The sequence below is a fragment of the Bison bison genome, unplaced genomic scaffold (genome assembly GCF_000754665.1).
Source record: "Bison bison bison isolate TAMUID 2011002044 unplaced genomic scaffold, Bison_UMD1.0 scf7180017864489, whole genome shotgun sequence".
In the NCBI taxonomy this organism is placed as follows: Eukaryota; Metazoa; Chordata; class Mammalia; order Artiodactyla; family Bovidae; genus Bison; species Bison bison.
The window spans coordinates 7,485,489-7,504,613 of NW_011495048.1; the positions used below are offsets into that span (position 1 = coordinate 7,485,489).

General features: G+C 35.6%; 1 protein-coding gene across 4 annotated transcripts in view; it reads right to left on the bottom strand.

The window, feature by feature from the left end:
• XPO1 (exportin 1) overlaps positions 1-19,119 on the bottom strand; it is a 43,102-nt gene extending 23,983 nt beyond the window's left edge. The window contains exons 1-6 of one of the 4 annotated variants that reach the window (XM_010863275.1): positions 18,991-19,119; positions 18,499-18,624; positions 17,581-17,680; positions 15,654-15,785; positions 10,853-10,954; positions 7,259-7,331 (exon numbers count right to left, since the gene is read on the bottom strand). In XM_010863275.1, the coding sequence (XP_010861577.1) occupies positions 7,259-7,331; positions 10,853-10,954; positions 15,654-15,779 (301 nt within the window). In that variant the 5' untranslated portion in view covers positions 15,780-15,785; positions 17,581-17,680; positions 18,499-18,624; positions 18,991-19,119. The other 3 variants (XM_010863276.1, XM_010863273.1, XM_010863274.1) reach the window with 3 other exon arrangements.
• Between the last annotated feature and the right edge of the window lie 6 nt (positions 19,120-19,125).

Genomic DNA, 19,125 nt, shown 5'->3' on the forward strand with positions numbered 1-19,125 from the left:
ATACAATATTTGCAAACAACCCACAGGTAGATAAAGTAGAATAAAATGTTCAGTGTTTAAAAAAAGGAATGAAATTGATACATGCTGCAACATGAATTAACCTTGGCAACATATGCGACTGAAATAAAGCAGATTCAAAATATTGTATGATTGTACATATGAGTTACCAAATAGGCAAATTCATAAAGACAAATATAATAATGGTTAACAGGGACTGGGAAGAGTATAAGAAAGATAATGTTTAATGGGTAGTTTCAACTGGAATGACAAAAAAATTCCAGAGATCAATAGTAAGGATGGTTGCACAATACTATGAATTTACTTACTGACAATGAACCATACATACACACATACACTTAAAATGGTAAATATGTATATTTAATCACAGAAAAGTTTTTATTTTACTAAAAATTCAACATTTTTTTCTAGAAAATCCGCAACTCTTTAAAAAAATTTTTGGATTTAAATAATTTTTTGGCCATGCCTGGTAGCCTAAGGGATCTTAGTTTCCTAACCAAGGATCAAGCCCATGCCCCCTGTATTGGAAGTGTGGAGTCAACCACTGGACCACCAGTTCCTCCAAACCTCTTTAATAAAATCTACAGGTGGTTTGCATCTCCTGTGTGGATGTGATGTAAGGATTAGGCATTGTGAGGTCTCAAGTAAAGACCGCTTATGAAGTTCCACATAACTAGGATATACTGGGGGGGAGGGACCACATTGCTATTATACCTTAAATAGAAATGGTAGGAAAACAGTTTTTGTCAATTACATATGATGCTAGTGTACAAAATAATATTTTAAAAAATATCATGTGTTATTGGATAAAATGTAATCAATATTGTGCTTTATTATCTCATTGTGTTATAAAACTGGCAAAAATACACCAATAAGAGTGCTTGTTAAATCTGAGATTAGACTGATGCTTCACACATTACATTCCACAGAGTGGGGGGAGAATTTCTCATGGATTTGCTTAAAAGCCATGGCCTTACAAGAGTCCAAACACTTAAAAGTTCTTTTCAAAATGACCAACAAAGGACACAACTATCTCTGTTAAATAGGCCTAACAATATTAACTTAAATATGCATACAGAGATGATGTGTAGGTGCTCAACAGCCTAAGTCACAGTGAGAAGCCATTATATATGTGCTACACTGGCTAGAATTTTAAAAAACTGACCACAAGCTTTGGTGAGGATGGGAAGCATACTGCTACTGAGAATGTAGAGTGATACAATCATTTTGGAGAAGAGCTGGGCAGTTAAAAACATACACCTACCATATGATCTAGCCATTCTACTCCTAGCTAATCAATTGAGTGATAGCAGATTGGGGGCTGGGGAGGTAAAGGAAAAGGCATTCACCAAAAAAGGGTCATGATTAGTCAAAATGTATCAAATTGTATACTTGAACTTGTTCTTTGTAAATGTTAAATATACCTTAATAAAACCATTAAAAAAAGCAAACAATTTTTAAAAAGTCATTACTGCTTAAAGGCAACAAGTTAAACATGTGATATTCAGTACAATGGGCGATTTATGCATAGGAATGACCTGATTAGTTCTGTTTCTAAAATACACTAAACCCTTTGCTGAAAATATATCACAAGGGACAAACAGAAGTGGGTGTTAAGGAGCCCAGTTAGGATGTTACTGCAGAAATTTCAAGGCAACTTGAGAGTAGTATACAAGCACTTGGTGAACTGGAGAGAAGTGGGAGTATTTTTTTATGGAAAGGGGCTGACAATACACGTGTTTATCCACAGTCAGCACCCAGATATGCAGAGCGTTTTAAACACATTACTTATTATATCATTTTCCAATAACCATACAAGACAATCAAAATAGTATTGCTTTATCACTATGAACTCTTTTCTTCACCACTGCTCTTTTCAATGTCAGCAGGTCTGTATATATTTCATAAAAATGTAGTGATCTGTAAACTACATGTCTTAACAGATTAAAATATAATCCTTTGGTTTAAATGAACCATTCCCTATTTGGAAATTATTTTCCTTCATATATTAAAATTCAATTTTTTTCTTTAGTTGAAACCATTACCTTAAATAAAAACAAAAATTAACAACTGAGACTTAAAACTTCAAAGTTTTTGCACAGCAAAGGAAAACATAAACAAAACAAAGATACGCTGTAAAATGGGAGAAAATATTTGCAAATAACACAAATGACAAGAGACTCATCTCCATAATATATAAACAGCTCACACAGCTTAAAAACCCTTAAGACAAAAAAAAAACAATCAAAACATGGGCAAAAGATCCAAAGTTATTTCCTCCAAAGACACACAGACAGCCAAAAGGCACATGAAAAGATGCTCAACATTACTAATTATTACAGAAATGAAAATCAAAATTACAATCAGGCATTGCCTCACAGTGGCCAGAATGGCCAATCATCAAAAAGTCTACAAATAATAAGTGCTAGAGAGGGTGTGGAGGAAAAAGAAACCTCCTACACTGTTAGTGGGAATGTAAATTGGTACAGCCACCATAGAGATCACTTATGAAGGTTCCTTAAGAAACTATGGAAGTGAACTTCTCCGGTGGTCCAATAGTTAAGAATTCGCCTACCAATACAGGTGTCAGAGGTTTGATTCCTGGTGCAGGAAGATTCCACATGTGGCGGGGTGGGGGAATTAGCCCATGCTCTTCAACAAAAGAAGCCAACACAACTAGAGTAGCATCCACTTGCCACAACCAGAAAAAGCCCGTGTGCAGTAACAAAGACCCAATGCCCCCCAAAATAAATAAATGAAACAAAAGTATGGAAGCAATCTAAATGCCCATGACAGATGAATGGATAAAAATGTGAAACACAATGACAGCCAGAAAAAAGAAAAAAATAATGCCATTTGCAGCAACACGGATATACCGAGATTATCATACCAAGTAAAGCAAACCAGACAAAGTATCATATAATATCTCTTATATCTGTAATCTTTTAAATGATACAAATGAAATTTATACAACAGATACAGACTCACAGACAACAAACTTATGGCTACCAAAAGAAAAGGAGGGTGATAGAAGGGATAAAAGGAATTTGGGATTAAAATATACATACTATATATAAAATAGATAACTAAGACCTATTGTACAGCACAAGGAACTATACTCCATAGCTTTAAAAGACTGTCTTGACTTATAGTAACTGATCTATGTTATTCACTTCAAAACTTAAACCTCAAAGATATCAATGATATATAATATGTACACATGTAATATAAAAATGTAAAAGCAAAAATATTGGGAAAGTCATTAGGTTCTTAAATAAAGGACTGAATTCCAAATAAGGAGTGGTGTTAGTCACCGAAATAATACTAAGCAATTAATTGAGTAATTATATACCAGCTACTGGAGCTGATGGAATTCCAGTTGAGCTATTTCAAATCCTGAAAGATGACGCTGTGAAGTGCTGCACTCAATATTCCAGCAAATTTGGAAAACTCAGCAGTGACCACAGGACTGGAAAAGGTCAGTTTGCATTCCAATCCCAAAAAAGGCAATGCCTAAGAATGATCAAACTACTGCACAAATGCACTCATCTCACACGCTAGTGAAGTAATGCTCAAAATTCTCCAAGTTAAGGCTTCAGCAATACGTGAACAGTGAACTTCCAGATGTTCAAGCTGGTTTTAGAAAAGGCAGAGGAACCAGAGATCAAATTGCCAACATCTGCTGGATCATCAAAAACGCAAGAGAGCTCCAGAAAAATATCTATTTCTGCTTTATTGACTATGCCAAAGCCTTTGACTGTGTGGATCACAATAAACTATGGAAAATTCTGAAAGAGATGGGAATACCAGACCACGTGACCTGCCTCTTGAGAAACCGATACGCAGGTCAGGAAGTGACAGTTAGGACTGGACATGGAAAAATAGACTGGTTCCAAATAGGAAAAGGAGTCCGTCAAGGCTGTATATTGTCACCCTGCTTATTAACTTATATGCAGACTACATCATGAGAAACACTGGGCTGGAGGAAGCACAAGCTGGAATCAAGATTGCCAGGAAAAATATCAATAACCTCAGATATGCAGATGACACCACCCTTATGGCAGAAAGTGAAGAGGAATTAAAAAGCCTCTTGAAAATGAAAGAGGAGAGTCAAAAAGTTGGCTTAGAGCTCAACATTCAGAAAATGAAAATCATGGCATCTGTCCCCATCACTTCATGGGAAATAGATGGGGAAACAGTGGAAACAGTGTCAGACTTTATTTTTGGGGGCTCCAAAATCACTGCGGATGGTGACTGCAGCCATGAAATTAAAAGATGCTTACTCCTTGGAAGGAAAGTTATGAAACCAACCTAGATAGCATATTCAAAAGCAGACATTACTTTGCCAACAAAAGTTCGTCTAGTCAAGGCTATGGTTTTTCCTGTGGTCATGTATGGATGTGAGAGTTGGGACTATGAAGAAGGCTGAGCGCCAAAGAATTGATGCTTTTGAACTGTGGTGTTGGAGAAGACTCTTGAGCGTCCCTTGGACTGCAAGGAGATCCAACCAGTCCACTGAAAGGAAATCAGTCCTCGGTGTTCTTTGGAAGGAATGATGCTAAAGCTGAAACTCCAGTACTTCTGCCACCTCATGTGAAGAGCTGACTCACTGGAAAAGACCCTGATGCTGGGAGGGTTTGGGGGCAGGACAAGGGGACGACAGAGGATAAGATGGCTGGATGGCATCACCGACTCGATGGACATGAGTTTGGGTGAACTCTGGGAGTTGGTGATGGACAGGGAGGCCTAGAGTGCTGCGATTCATGTGGTCGCAAAGAGTCGGACACAAATGAGCAACGGAACTGAAGGACATACTAAGGGAAACCAAGGCAAGAGACATCTAACTCAGTCTAGGATTGTCAGGTATATTTCTGGCAAAGTGCTTCAGACAATGCTGTAAATTGAAAACGCCATTCCCCTAAAAACATGTGAAATTAACATCCGCTTATGGATGGATAAGAAACTGAAAGGTCATAAAATATGAACTAGACTGAAATAAATGATTACAAAAATTTTTTTGGCTGACTCTACAGCCAAACCTATCCTTCTCTGAAAATACATCAAGCACTGCCACTTTTGTGAATAAGCTTGTCTAAAGGGGCCAACCAGATTTTCCTTTTCTTTCACCACATGCTAGGACTCATATATACTAAGACTAGCTAACAAATGGAAGATAACAGCTTAAAAGATTGACAATTATAAACAAAAGGAATGTATAGTATTTCAGGGGTTATACTGATTTATTTCCAATGTCAAAGTTAAAGATGAAGAAAAATTAACATTTGGAAATATTAGTATACTTTGTGAGATATAAAATCTTAGGATGGTACAAGCCTCTTAGGAATGACAAAGTTGAAAAGAATCATAAATATAGTAGTGAATAAATTTATGTCTCAATTTTTGTAAACGAGATCAATTACTTTAAAAACACAAACTAAATTCATCATGCAAAGTTGCTGCAGATCTAAAGTTCACTAACATTCTCTGGGAGCCATTTTACATCCTCTTCTGATATTGAACCTCTGAAACACCCTAGAAATTACACTACACTTTCCCCTCCATGTAATGACTTCATTGACAGTGACAACCACGTATGTGGTGATAGTAACTTCAGGTATTTTTAGAAAAGATTTACATCCCACTCAATCTTACCACTAGTGTTAAGGAGAAATGTAAAGAGAAAGGTGATTCTGTAACTTTCAGAGAAATGAAGTGTCTCATTAATACAGAATAGGAACACATGAAGAATCCTCCTCCACCAGTTTTTTTGCAAACAAGACTTTTAAAACTGAAAAATCTTATGTCCTGGAATATGCACAGAAATATATGGAAGTTTCTGACTGTGTGATAAAAGCCAAAACATGCTACTCCCATTATTCATGTGGAAAGCAAAAAATGTCAAGTTCTCAAGGGTAACTGTAACCTCTGATATTATAAGCACATATTACTTCAAATCATTTAATTTTACAGCTGGAAAATAACTTGGAAGGATCATCGAGCATAATCCTTATCTAATAAGCAGCAAAGGTTTATGTGTTTAGAAATTAAAGAGGGACTTACCACAGTACAATGGCAATGAAATAAAAAATAAACACTTTCTGTTGGTATGGTAAGCCATGGCTCAAGCCACAGGTATAAAACAACAATAGTAAAGGAACTAGGACTTCACTGAAGTCCCTAAAAGTAAGTAGTGATGAAGTACAAAGGATCTATTTGGGACAGGAGTCAAACCGTACTTATTAATTTCTAAAGTCACAGAACATGATCTAAAATGGTTTCAAACCAAAATACAACATTAAAGAACCTCTTTGGGTGGCAGTATTCAAATACTTCCATACTATCATTCTTAATTCACAGTTTATGATGTTTTAGGGATATTGCTGATAAAAAACTGTCCCATTCTCCTCTAAATGTGCTATAAAGATGTCAAGATTTAAGTCAGGATTTCATAAATCCAGGTCACTATCCCATTATAAAGATGATATGAAAAAGCAGGTCAAAGACGACATCTTAAAAAGCAATAGTCCAAGAAAGGGAACATGATTTAATAGAACGCCATCAAAAGTAGAGTAACCCCATTATAAAGTCCAGACAAACAAGTAACAAAGTAGTTAATAAGGGAGTATGTGAAAACCACATTAAAGAATTTCAAGACTAACTTTGCCCCTTGTTTCTTAAACCATGACTACTTTTATCAAGGTAGTACAAAGGGAGACGTTAAAATATTAATACCAGGCATCATCAAATATTCATTTAAAAAAAATCTTTCCTATTTTAGAAACAAATCTTTTATAAGGTATGCTTAGAATTTCAAAAGGTAAAGTCCTATGATTTTTAAAACTTGGTTTTTCCTGTGCTGTTACGTTTATGTGTTATTCCTATTTTAATTCCCATTATTTGTTCCATGTGATGAATTTAAAACAATGCATAAGAGCACATATTCAAATTTCATTCACTTCAAACATGGTCCAGATTAACTATGAGTTTGTAAGAATGTTTCACAATATTTACAGGAGAAAGTTGGGCCAGTCTAGTTTCTGCTTTCTCCCAAATAAAACCTTATTCTTCCTCTGCCCCCAAATATAATCAGTATCTGCCTTGCAACATAATGAAAGCAGTAAACAAACCATTAGTGCATAATAAACTATTAAAGATTTGACACATTCCCCTAATAGTCAACTAACAAAAATGCCAGGGATAATAAAATTCTAAATTTGCAATTCTTAAAACACTTTCCTACCTTCACATTGGTTCCTTGGAAGAATCTTCCACCTTGTTTTTATCACATTTTCCAAAATCTGTAGTCCATAATACTGAAAATTGGAGAATAAAAGTATGTGAATATATTGCTATAAGACTGGCAATTTCCAGGATTCACAAATGGACAGACATTCACACATTTACATCTAAAGTTTCAAAAACAGTATGCTACCAAGTTTAATTACATATATTAAACAAGGATCTATTCATTCGCCCATATACTGAATTTTCATGCATTTTCCTCATTTTATTGTTTACTACTCTATTTAACGTCCTGCTGTTTATACATGCTCACACCAGGAGGAAGAACCAAATAAAAAGCCCTTAGCAGCCAAATGGGCTGGGTGTGCAGAAGGAAAATGTAGCAGCCAGATATGAATTCACAGCATAAATGACTGCTTACAGGCTCACATACTTTAACAAAACCAGGCTCCTAAGAATTTAGCAGCTTGGATGTTCTCAAGCTTCCTACCATCTTCTAGGAGTTGTAAACTCTTGGCCAAGTATTAAAGTATTGTCACAGATACTTTCTATACAAAGTGTTTACAAACATCACTGGTGTGTTACTTAAGGAGCAGCAAGACAGCCCACGGGTTTAATTTAAAAATTTAACCCCACCCTTATAGTTGCTATTTCTACTAATTTAAAGATAAACTTTTGTGCACAGTCAAAATAATACACAAATGCATGTTGCAATCTGTTATCTACCTTTCAGGTATTTCTTCCAAGTATAGAAATAACTAAAAATGTAAATTAATAAACACAAATACCACTTTGAAGCCATTTTGTCCCCCCTGTTGATTACTCACTCTAAATAGTCAACAATATTTATAACAATTTATAAGGCTACAGGAGTTACTACCCAAAATTATTACCATGACCAATTAGTGTGGATAGACAGGAGGAAGAAAAGGGTCAAAATCCTTGTGGTATGTTTCAACTGGTTGAACTAGGGAAGAATCAGCTAGAATACCTGAAAGGCAAACTCATTCATATACAGACATATAACCTCAGATTGCAAGTTTTGGCTGAGAATAAGAGTTCATCTTTAAAATGGTTAGTCACCACACAATAAAATAGGAGCATTAGTATTTCAACCAAAGGGATCATGTGAATGCACACTTTATCCAAAGCACAATATAGACTGTCCCAAACTACATTGTGCTCAAACAATGTTTTTGCTGTTTTCTTTCATTTTTAACATTTTGTACTTTTTAAGGGAAATTTTGCCATTTCAACCCAAATCCTACATTTGCAGAACATTCCTTAAGAAGACTTCATAAATAAAAACAAGGCCAAAGCAAAATTCTGAAATTATAAATTTGAGGCTATTAAAGTTTCATAATCAGCAGCAAATGGTGAAGCTTTCTATCCTATTTAAAGATCTAGCTCTCAGACACATGTAAATATACAAAGGTAAGTTTCTCACTGACTAACATTCTAAATTAACTTTAAAAACATACTACTCTAAACTTGCTTTAAATTAATTTTATAGTCATGAAGTCAAGAGGGGCCAAAGTTTTACCAAGTCAAAACAAATGCACTTCCTACTACATGGAATATACATCCTCTTGCTAATTTTCAACCAATTACAAAGATCTTTAAGAAACTAAGAAACAAAATCCACCATAAATACACCAGTTAAGAAGTAATAATCCTAATGATAACTTCACCATATTCAGCTGATATATTTTTAGCTTACCCCTTTTTAAATCTAAGAATATTCCCCCTTTATTTTGCTGCATTCATTTACTTCTGCCTTTATATCTGATACTTTGTTACCTACATTACCAATTTACTGACCTCTAGTCCTTTCTTCAACTGTAAAAAAGTAGCACAGTTTGTTGAAGATACAATTCATATTTTCATCTTTCTGCTAGGAGGGCTGAAGTAGGAAGCCCGATAAAAGCTGTTTACAAGTTAGTTCAAAGGAAGACACAGATAACTTTCAGAATACCCTAAAACCCAATTTTTCCTAGACATTGAGACTTTACAAATGATGAGAATTCAGTTCTTTGAAAAGGAGTATTTTAATGAAAAAATCTGGAAGTGACAGCCAAATCTGAGGGCCAATGATAAACAACTACTTTGGAAATATACATAAATAATTCAAATATCATTTTGAAGTATTACATTTCTGCTTTACATCTCAGGACTTGAGAAATCCACTGCTGAGTTATGAAGATGAGGGACAGATAACAGCAAAGACTACATGAAAAAAAAAAAAAAAAATGCATGAAATGATCCCTATGGTAGAAATTTCTACTGAGCCCTTAGAAATACTTATTTTACGCATTGAATTCCCCTTTCCCCTCCCACCACCCATGAAACAAAAACAATTGATGAACAGAATTCAGTTAAAGGGAATCAAAAGGGTAGACCTTGTGGAGGCCTGCCGTCAAAGCCTAGCTGTGTCAGTTGCACAGGAAGACACCCCTTTTCTTCCTATTACAAGCAATCAACATAATGGAACATTATGATTAATATCAGGTAGTGTTAACATCTTTAAAGAAAAAAAAAATGATTGCATAAAAGCCAAATGTCATAGTGCATAAATTTAGCACCAAATCATTTGTAATTTATGTAAATTGAAGAATTCTTTACCTGTTGCTTTCTTTCTGTTCCTCTAATCATCTCATTTTTCACAAGACAAATTTGAGTTTTTAAAAATACTGTTGATAAATCAACTTAAACATTAGTAATGTCTGTCAGTATAAAAAGCAAAATTTACCAGGCAAGCAAACAGGCAAACACTGTTATGTTACTTAAGGTTAGCACTTTGAGGAAGTTCTGGACTGTATTTTTGCCCTAAAATTTATAAGATGTCAAAACTAGTTAATATTTTAAAACTGTTAATTAACACAGTCTGATTTCAGAAACAGAGGTGAACATGGCTAATTTCTGTTTTAACACAATGTATACCAAGTGGAAACCTTGTGTGTTTTTAAACAGAATGCCATGCATGGTATTTTATTACTTTAAGGCAGTTTAAAGAGAAGTGTGAATCATCAAGCCTAAACAGTCAAAACACATTTTGATCAACCTTTCTGTTCAAACTTAAGAAAAAAGGACCCAAATGATAACATTTTCAATTGCAAATAAAAACTGAGTGCTGTCCCATTAAAAGCATTGGTACCATGGAGTCGGGTTTTACGCTGCTAACAAAACTTGGTTTTGGAGGTGCCTAGCCTGTGTTATATTGATCACTTGCCCAAAATGACTCTTCTGATGTTTCATCTCTGAATAACATTCAGAATAACATTCAGAATTTATGCTGAGATCTGTACACATATTCTAAAAAGAAAAAAACAAAAAAAAAACCCAAAAAAACCCCCAAAACAACAAAAAGAAAAAGCCACCTTGCATACTAGTCCCAATTACAAAACTCAATTCATAATTCTTAGGACTATTTGCAAGAATTAATTCTATGTTTAAGACTAAATTTTGAAATAAGTCAACATTATTAAATGATTTGAGATAACAAAGACTAATACTAAAAATGAGATACCTTCCTCAAAGTTTATGACTGGAAGAAAAGAAGAAATAATGGATTTTAAAACCACCACTTGCTTACTTTTGTGTTCATATTCTGTGAAAACTCCAAAATTGTGTCGACTCTTGTCCACGCATCAGGATGTTCCTTTAAATGTGTCAGTACTTCTTGAGCCATTCTTTGCTAAAATAGTACACAAAAACAATTTTAAGCTAACTTGTTCTTTTCAAAGGTATCAAGCAAGACAAAAGTCCAAATAGGAGAATGATTTTATCAACTTTTGGAAATACTGGGGGAAAAAAAACTCCTTACAGAAATAAAAATGTGTCCATTATCAGTCTTAAAACTTCAGTTAAGAATGGAAATATACCTCTGAAACACAGAAGTGTTTTTTCCCCTTAATCTACCTCATTTGGTATTCTCAAAACTGAACTTAAAATTCTATCAATTCTAACAAAGAGCTACTCTGACATAAAGGGGTGTCTCAGCACACAATCAACCAAAAAAAAAAAGGCAACACAGAAAAATTCACATCTACTAGATAAACTGTGTAACAGTATACTCTGGTTTGTAAGAGTCACCAAGATATCTTCAACAGTATCTCTAAAACTATATTTCATGGGAGACAGACAAAAACCTAAGTCTAAGTAAGTCTACAAATCTCAAATACCTGTTGATACATTCAAAACATTAAGACAGTCTCTTTGGTTTATTGTAAACACACATTTATCTCTGAAAAATCTTCTAATTTTATATATTAACTCCTAGTTTGAGATTTCTTTTTTGCTTTTGTATTTCTAAAATGCAAACCCAGAAATAATTTGACCTACAAAAACATCATCTAGAACATTAATAAAATTAGTGTTTTTAAAATCTGTCCATTTTAGATGTTGTTGTACACTTGTATGTTTTTCTTTTAAATATCAGATCTAAAACTTACGGAACTTAGTACCTTTCTTCAATGCCATTTCCTTTCTTTGTTCCTTCTTTCTAGACAATCACTTTCATGATCTGGTGTCTTTTCCTTGATTTTCACAGCATGTGTATGACTTTCATAAATATAGTTATATAATTACTGAATTTTATATTAATAGTACACTATGGAAATCCTTCTGCAACTTGCTCTTTCCATTTGACAGTTTTTTTCCCTCCGCTTTACTGAGCTATGATTGACACCTGACAGTTTTAAAGATGTAGCCATGTTGACATTATCTAGTTTCTTCATTTTAAATGCTAGTTTTTCGTATGATACAAACACTGTATTACCAAAGGCTAAAAAGTCTATTGATTTTCTACCCACCCCCCGCCCAGGAAGCCAACAGGTTAATGAGTTTCACCTTTAAGGCTCAACTGGATCCTAATTATCTTTTGCCTGTTTCTACCACATGTCGTAACCAAAAAAAAAAATAAGTCTGTCAGTTATCCTTCTGGTTAGATCATTTAGTTGATCAAGGGTTTGACTCTATGGGTAATTAATAAGAAATCATCAAAAAGGGGGGAGAAAAGCATTCTTATTTAAATCATCTCTGACAGAGACACCTCATAATATTAAGTTGGCTTTTATTCCAATTTACAAAAAACTCATTCTCCTCTTGTAGCTTTGATGTTAAGAAAGAAGTCTTTTCCTCAGGGAACAGACATCACATTCATGATTTTTTTCTCATTTATTAACGAGCAATACACACTGCTTATTGTTTAAAAGAAAACTTTGACAAATACTCACTAAATTAGGTAATGGTTCTGTACTCTAACAGTAACACGAGAAACACTGTGAAACTTGAAAGAAAAATCAGGTGCCTGGGTTTCACTCTAAGGGTCCAGGATTAGAGCCAGAGTGTAAAGTCTTGAAATACAGCTATACATTTTTAAATTTTGATTAAAGCACTGATAGCTTTAAAGGGTTCTAACCGTATTATATAATAACCAACCAACAAAAGTAGAAAAAATAGTTACGTGAGTTATTTAGGGTCAAAGCCCATTTTAGCAGTGTTTTGATTCTTCCCCTGAGAATATCTAACTAGAGACAATATCCAACTAGATAAAGACTTGAATGTAATATAGTAACCCATATTAAGAGGATAAGGTGTATTAAACATCCATGCCTAGAAAGTTATTTGGTCATGACACAACTTCATCAGTTTTGAAGTGATGAACATTCTACATATTATAAATGAATACTTTCCACAGTATTACTTTCATTTCAACCTCTGCATAAATCATGTTCCTTGCTTTTATATCATTCATTCTGTCATAATTTTACTCTCAAAAGTTACTTCTAGTATTTGCATCCTTTTAAACAACTGTCTTAATCCCACTGTCCCCTCATATTCTTTTCTTAACTTAAAAGCCCAGGAGGGGTTAAAAGACACAAAAGGAAACCAAAGAGAAAATCTGGCATCTCCCTGTGTTACTAACTGAATGGTGAAAGTATTTTAGTTGCTAAGCAATAGACAAAAAAGTTCAAGACACTTAACACAGTATTGAAGAAAACACCCAACTCTATCATTTTTTTCTCCTGGCGGCCTACTTGGCTAAAAATGTTTATAAGAGAAGGTAGTCCTAATATTACAGTGCTAAAATTTTACTATACTACCCATCTAAGCAACACCATCTAAGCAACCCATCTACCTACACCCTTCTAATAATTTCTTTCTCTAAGTTATGTAATCGTTTTAAAAAAGTTAGGCTACATAAAGGTGAGTTTGAAAGCTTAATTAGCATAATTTCTAGTTGCTATTTTAAGTACATATTTGATGACAAACCAAAACCAAACAAACACTCCCCACCAAACCATATATTAAAACAATGACTTTACATCACATATCTTCTTTACTATACTTTCAAAAGTATCCTTAAAGTAGCAGTCACTGGTAACAAGTGCTTTACAAAACCTCATCACTAACCCCCTAGTCTCTTCCAAGGTAGGTAACACTTTGTGGATGAGACTCCAGAGGAATGACCAGAAACCTTACTGGAATAAAATTAAGACATCTAACATTAAAACAATGCTTTCCAAACTTTTTATCCAAAATAAAAACCCTCAGAGGTGGTATATAAAAAACCGACTGAACAAGGAAGTTTAAAGATACCCCAACAAAAAAGGGGTTCTTAGCTGCCTTTAGGCTCTAAGCCTGTTTCCTAATCTGTAACAAGTATCAACTTACTGATTATCTTTATACAATTGATTTGTCCTATAAGAGATCTAACTAAACATAAAATGTTTACTTTTGAGAAAGTTAATTTTGCTTTTATAAATGGGAAAATATTTGTAAAAACTTTCATAAATCTACTTTTTATTCAGAAATCAAATTTAAAACAAATCACTGTATCTCAACACTATGAAACATTACTAATAGTAGTATTACACCCTATTCTTCATAACCACTATTCCAATTATAAGCATAGGGCCCTGGTCTATTTAGTCATCATACTTTTAGACACTGTGAACCAGGTTAAAAAAGAACAAAGACTAGACAGCAGTGGTAGCTTAATGATGTGATAAAATTAAACGTCAATCTTCCTAGTGGCTTACAGACTTGTGCTTCTAATACAAAGGCGAGCCCAATCTTGTTGTTGTTCAGTCACTAAACATGTGATCCCATAGATTGTAGCCCCGCCAGGCTCCCGTGTCCATGGGATTTCCCGAGCAAGAATACCGGAGTGGGTTGCCATTTCCTTCTCCAGGGGATCTTTCTGACCCAGGGATGGAACCTATGTTTCCTGCATTGGCAGGCGGATTCTCTACCACTAAGCCACATACCCCTCACTTCATGCATTTCAATCTTACTTTCATACTTTCTTCCCAAAGCAGCTGTTTTCCATACATCATGTTGGGATGAAATGGAACTTAAAACTTCATGTTGAACATATAATCATCAGGAAACTACTACATGGTAAGTGTAGCAAATACAGATACTTTTCAGAATGCTTGATCAAAAGCCCCTAGGAGTGTAAAACTGCACTAACAAGCTTACAAAATCACTGAAGTTATTTTTTCCACTCATACAACTTACATGGTCCTCAATGTTAGATTTCAGAAGGGAACAGAAATACTTATATACTTGCTAATATTTATGTACCATGTTTTTTAAGACTATCTTCTACCATGTCCACCTTTAAGAGGTTTCTAAAAATTATGAAAGTAGCTGGGGTTTAATTGGCAAATATTCAATATAATTCAGTATCTTAAAGATATACTGTCTCCCAGAAATGTACTTTCTGGCAATAAAATTGTACTAATAAGATACCTATCACATCACTTTAAAAGATCTTTTTAACCCAAAAGCAAAAACTTTTACTCATTTAAAACTTTACATTATTAAGTCCACAGGGTGAAGACTCAAGATTGTTGTTTCTTATAACATATACAAGTTTAAATTTACAAACACTTCTGTTTAGGAAAAAAAAAAACCCAACACCTTAAACTTATCAAAACGTTGTATGTTCAGACAATCTCCTACTTTAACAGTAGCACTTCTACATGTGCTAAAATTCAGACACTTGGTATTGTTGGATTTTTCAAATAAGTTTTATCTCTGAAGTACTTCTGCAATTTAAATGTTTCAAAAGAGAAGACTCTCTTAATTCCAATATATAGGGGACATACAACTTTTAATATCTACAAAACATTTAATACATTGGGATCTTTCAGTAAATGGGATAAAGGTTGCTGAAGGACAGAACAAGAATATTCCAAAACGTTCCACTCTAAACCGTTTGAAAATATAATGCAATTTATTTTTACAGACCACCTCTCATAGTTAATATATAATTCAAACTTAATACAAACTATGGAACACTTCTTTAAAAGGTGGTAATTTCAAATTTTATTCTAAACCCAGCAACTATTACATTGCAATAATATTTTGGTCAGCTACTTTACCTGGGCTCCTTCTCCATGGTATAAGCAATTCACCACATTGTCTAAAAGGTTGATATCCAGTTTTTGGCTGAAATCAAGCAGCTGACGAGCTGCATGGTCTGCTAACATTGTCATAATTGCTGGCATAGATTACTGAAAATAAAGAAAAAAAAAATTTAAGGTGCCTCTGACATTATCAGTCAAAAAGTTTTTACTCAAGTTATTTCACTTCCACTACGTTCTTACAAATACTTTACTTTGTATTTTGGAGATTTTTACCTGAACAACTAAGATAGTAAAAGGAAATCCTGAAACTACTTAGGTACTCCGTAACTGCATTGATTATTAGGATCTACTTTAAGACCTGAGAAAAATCGTACTGTTCTTTCTACTAACATGCATATAATCTTAACCCGTTTTAAAAAATTACTAAAGAATTTACAGCCCTAAAACCTGATACAATTGAAAGTCTTGATCTCAAATTTTTAAATGGAGATGAAGTTCATATAGATGTCCCCCTCTTCCTAAGCAGGGCCTTTTAGCTCAGTAAAAGTTCACTTTCCCTTATTTCATGCTACTTTAATTTTTAAAACATATGGAAGACATTAAAAACTAAATGTGATATCGAAGTTTTCCTATATATAGCAATGATTTGCAGGAACCACAAGTCTAACCAATCTCATACCCTTAACTTATATAGAATTTAATCTTCTACATACAATGAAACCATCTATATTGTTTCTTCTTTGAATAAATATGGGGGTTTAAATTACAAGTGCACAAGCTCCTTGAACATATATGGTCTAGGAAAATAAACTTCATAGTAGTATCTAAAGATTTTTTAGAAAAATTTCCACGTATTCGCTAGCAAAGCAAAAAGCTTGCTAACTATCCCCTGACAACCCACCCTGCAAAAAAAACTAAATTCTATCATAACAGAAAAAGGAGCTTCTTCAGGTCAAATAATGTTCTGGCTGAAATCTACTGGTTCATATGCAACGGTATCCTTTTAAGAGGATTCTACTCCAAGGGGCTGGCACATGTGCACATTTTTATTGTCCAACATTATAAAAAATCTTTCCCTTTACTTTTCTTCAAAGTCAAGTGATGCTTAAGTCTGGCTAAATCAGTACTCAACCTTTTTTGGGTCAAGATGCCTCACAATCAAACAGGATGGCTCCTGCCAATTAAAAAAAAATTCACAACTTCGTATACAATTACAGACAGACGATTCAGGATATTCCGAAAGCCACCCAAGAAACCTTGGGTTAAGCACTCTTGGTTTACAATACTTGGACCCAACAAGGTCATATGGTCATCTCTACTTCTCCCCCTCTTTTTAACCTTCCAAGACCAGGAAATGGGGTGGCTAACCGGATTACACTGGATCTGAACAAACTAGCTTGTTAGGAAAAAGGCTTATTTCTTAGGTATTTTACAACAGTTTAAAAACGTTAATAACGGCAACAATTTCAATTAACTCAAATGTTTTAATGATGTCAACTACAACAAAGTCTGAAGGATCAGTTAGGTTAGATATAACGTAAAAGTTGAGGAATTATGAATTTAAGAATTATTAAGTCTTTCCATCCACTATTGACAGTGGTGAGACTTCAAAAATTTCTACAGTAGTTATTAAATGTATTTCAAATACAAAATATTGGACACAATATTTGATCTAAATACTAAAAAACATATACTGCACAAATGTCAAATGTAAATTCCCCCTATTCGAGTGCCATACAATTTTAAAAATAAGAACAATCTTAAAAATTAATAACCAAAACCAAAAACAAAGTGACTCTTAAAAAGTTCTCAAGTACACTGTCCTTACAAATTCTTTCGAAACAAATTTCTGTGAAAAGATCAGGTTCAGAATAGAAGCTTGTGTTAAATACAGCAGGGCATGCCACCCTTAAAACTAGCTACTATCTTCGAAATGACCTACCTATTCTTGAACTGTAAGTAGTACAGAAATGGCGGCTTTCTGGTCAATGCCAAGCACATTTAGTCTCCCAAATCAAATAGCTTCCAAAACATTCTTTCCACTAACAGCAGTGTCCCACACGATTAAGATGTACAATCAGGCAGATAGCAAAAAGCCAAAGAGGGAGAGGTAAGAGAGACCACAAAAGCCTTTTCTTCTTGAGACATCCAATCCTAAATTCCACTCACAGTATAGTAAATATAAAGTATTAACCAGCCATGTGGTGACTCCACAAGTGACTACCAAAATACCTCCACTGCCACTTCAAACTGAAGAGGCAGGCAGCTACACACTGCGGGTTCCCATCCCAAAACCAGAAAATCATAACCGCTGCTTTATGATAACTACATAGTAGGTCAAAAAAGCAAGTCTCTACAAGGAGAAACTGCTGCTTTAGGTGTGTGAGCAACTGCCTGCTTCATTCAGTAGAAACACACCTCACTAAGGCCCGCCCTCCCCCTCTCTTCCCACCCAAAGCGAAGTGCAGCACTTCTAACTATAGCAGACTGGAGCACGCTCTCACCCCGCCCATACTCGGAGGAGGCATTTAGACCAGGCGCCTGAAGTTCACCGCCCCATTCTCTATGCAGCATGGCCTCTGCGTGATCAGAGGAGGTCCGCGTCGGCCAAATCTTTTAATACTTCCTCCAGCACACCATTTCCTCCCACTCACCCCAAACTCAGGCATCAGAATAAAGGAGAATCAGGGTATCATCTACTGTACAATGCCAGCAGTAAATGAGTTGATCACTTTTAACTCACCCAAGTCCCCCGAAACTAACTACAGCACGGAACCTCATCTGCAGATCCCTGAAAAAATCAACTAACCTTTCCTGCTTCTAATTCTACTCTTAAAAAACCCAGAGATTCTGAGTTTACCTGCAGGAGGAGCAAGGACTCCACAGCCCCTCCCTCCCGCGATCCCAAGCTCTCCACCGAAGGGCCACGTGATGCAGGCGGACGTTTCAATGCTGCTGCACTAAATATTTCTGGAAACTTCCACTCCTAATAATTTACAGAAATGTTCCTGAAATCTCCCCAACTTCTCCCCAGCCCACCGAGCTGGGAGAAGCCCTTCCACCCCCGCGCCGGGCCCCACTTCACTATCTCGCTCCTTGCCTTCCGCCACTGTTCCCCGCACACACGAAATGACCCAGCCAGCGCTCCCCTCCCGCGGCCGCCTCCCCGCCTCCATCCCCCAGCAGCAGAAGCGGCTCCATTCAATCGCAAGCTCTGCTGTGGGCCCGCCGCCGCCGCCTTCCCGGTTCGCCTCCCGCGGCCGCCGCCGCCGCCGCCGCGCCCCACGCCAGCCTCCTCCCGCCCAGCCGCGCCGCCGCCCGACCCTCGGCCCCGAAGACACAGTCGACTTACCCAGAGATTGAACCAACTGCTTCTTCCTTCCTTGTCGGGGTATTAGGGCAAGGGAGGACGGGGAGGGGGGAGAGGGGAGGAAAATCAAGGTGGGTTTCACAGTTTTCCCACCTTAAAAAAGAAATTTACAAACGA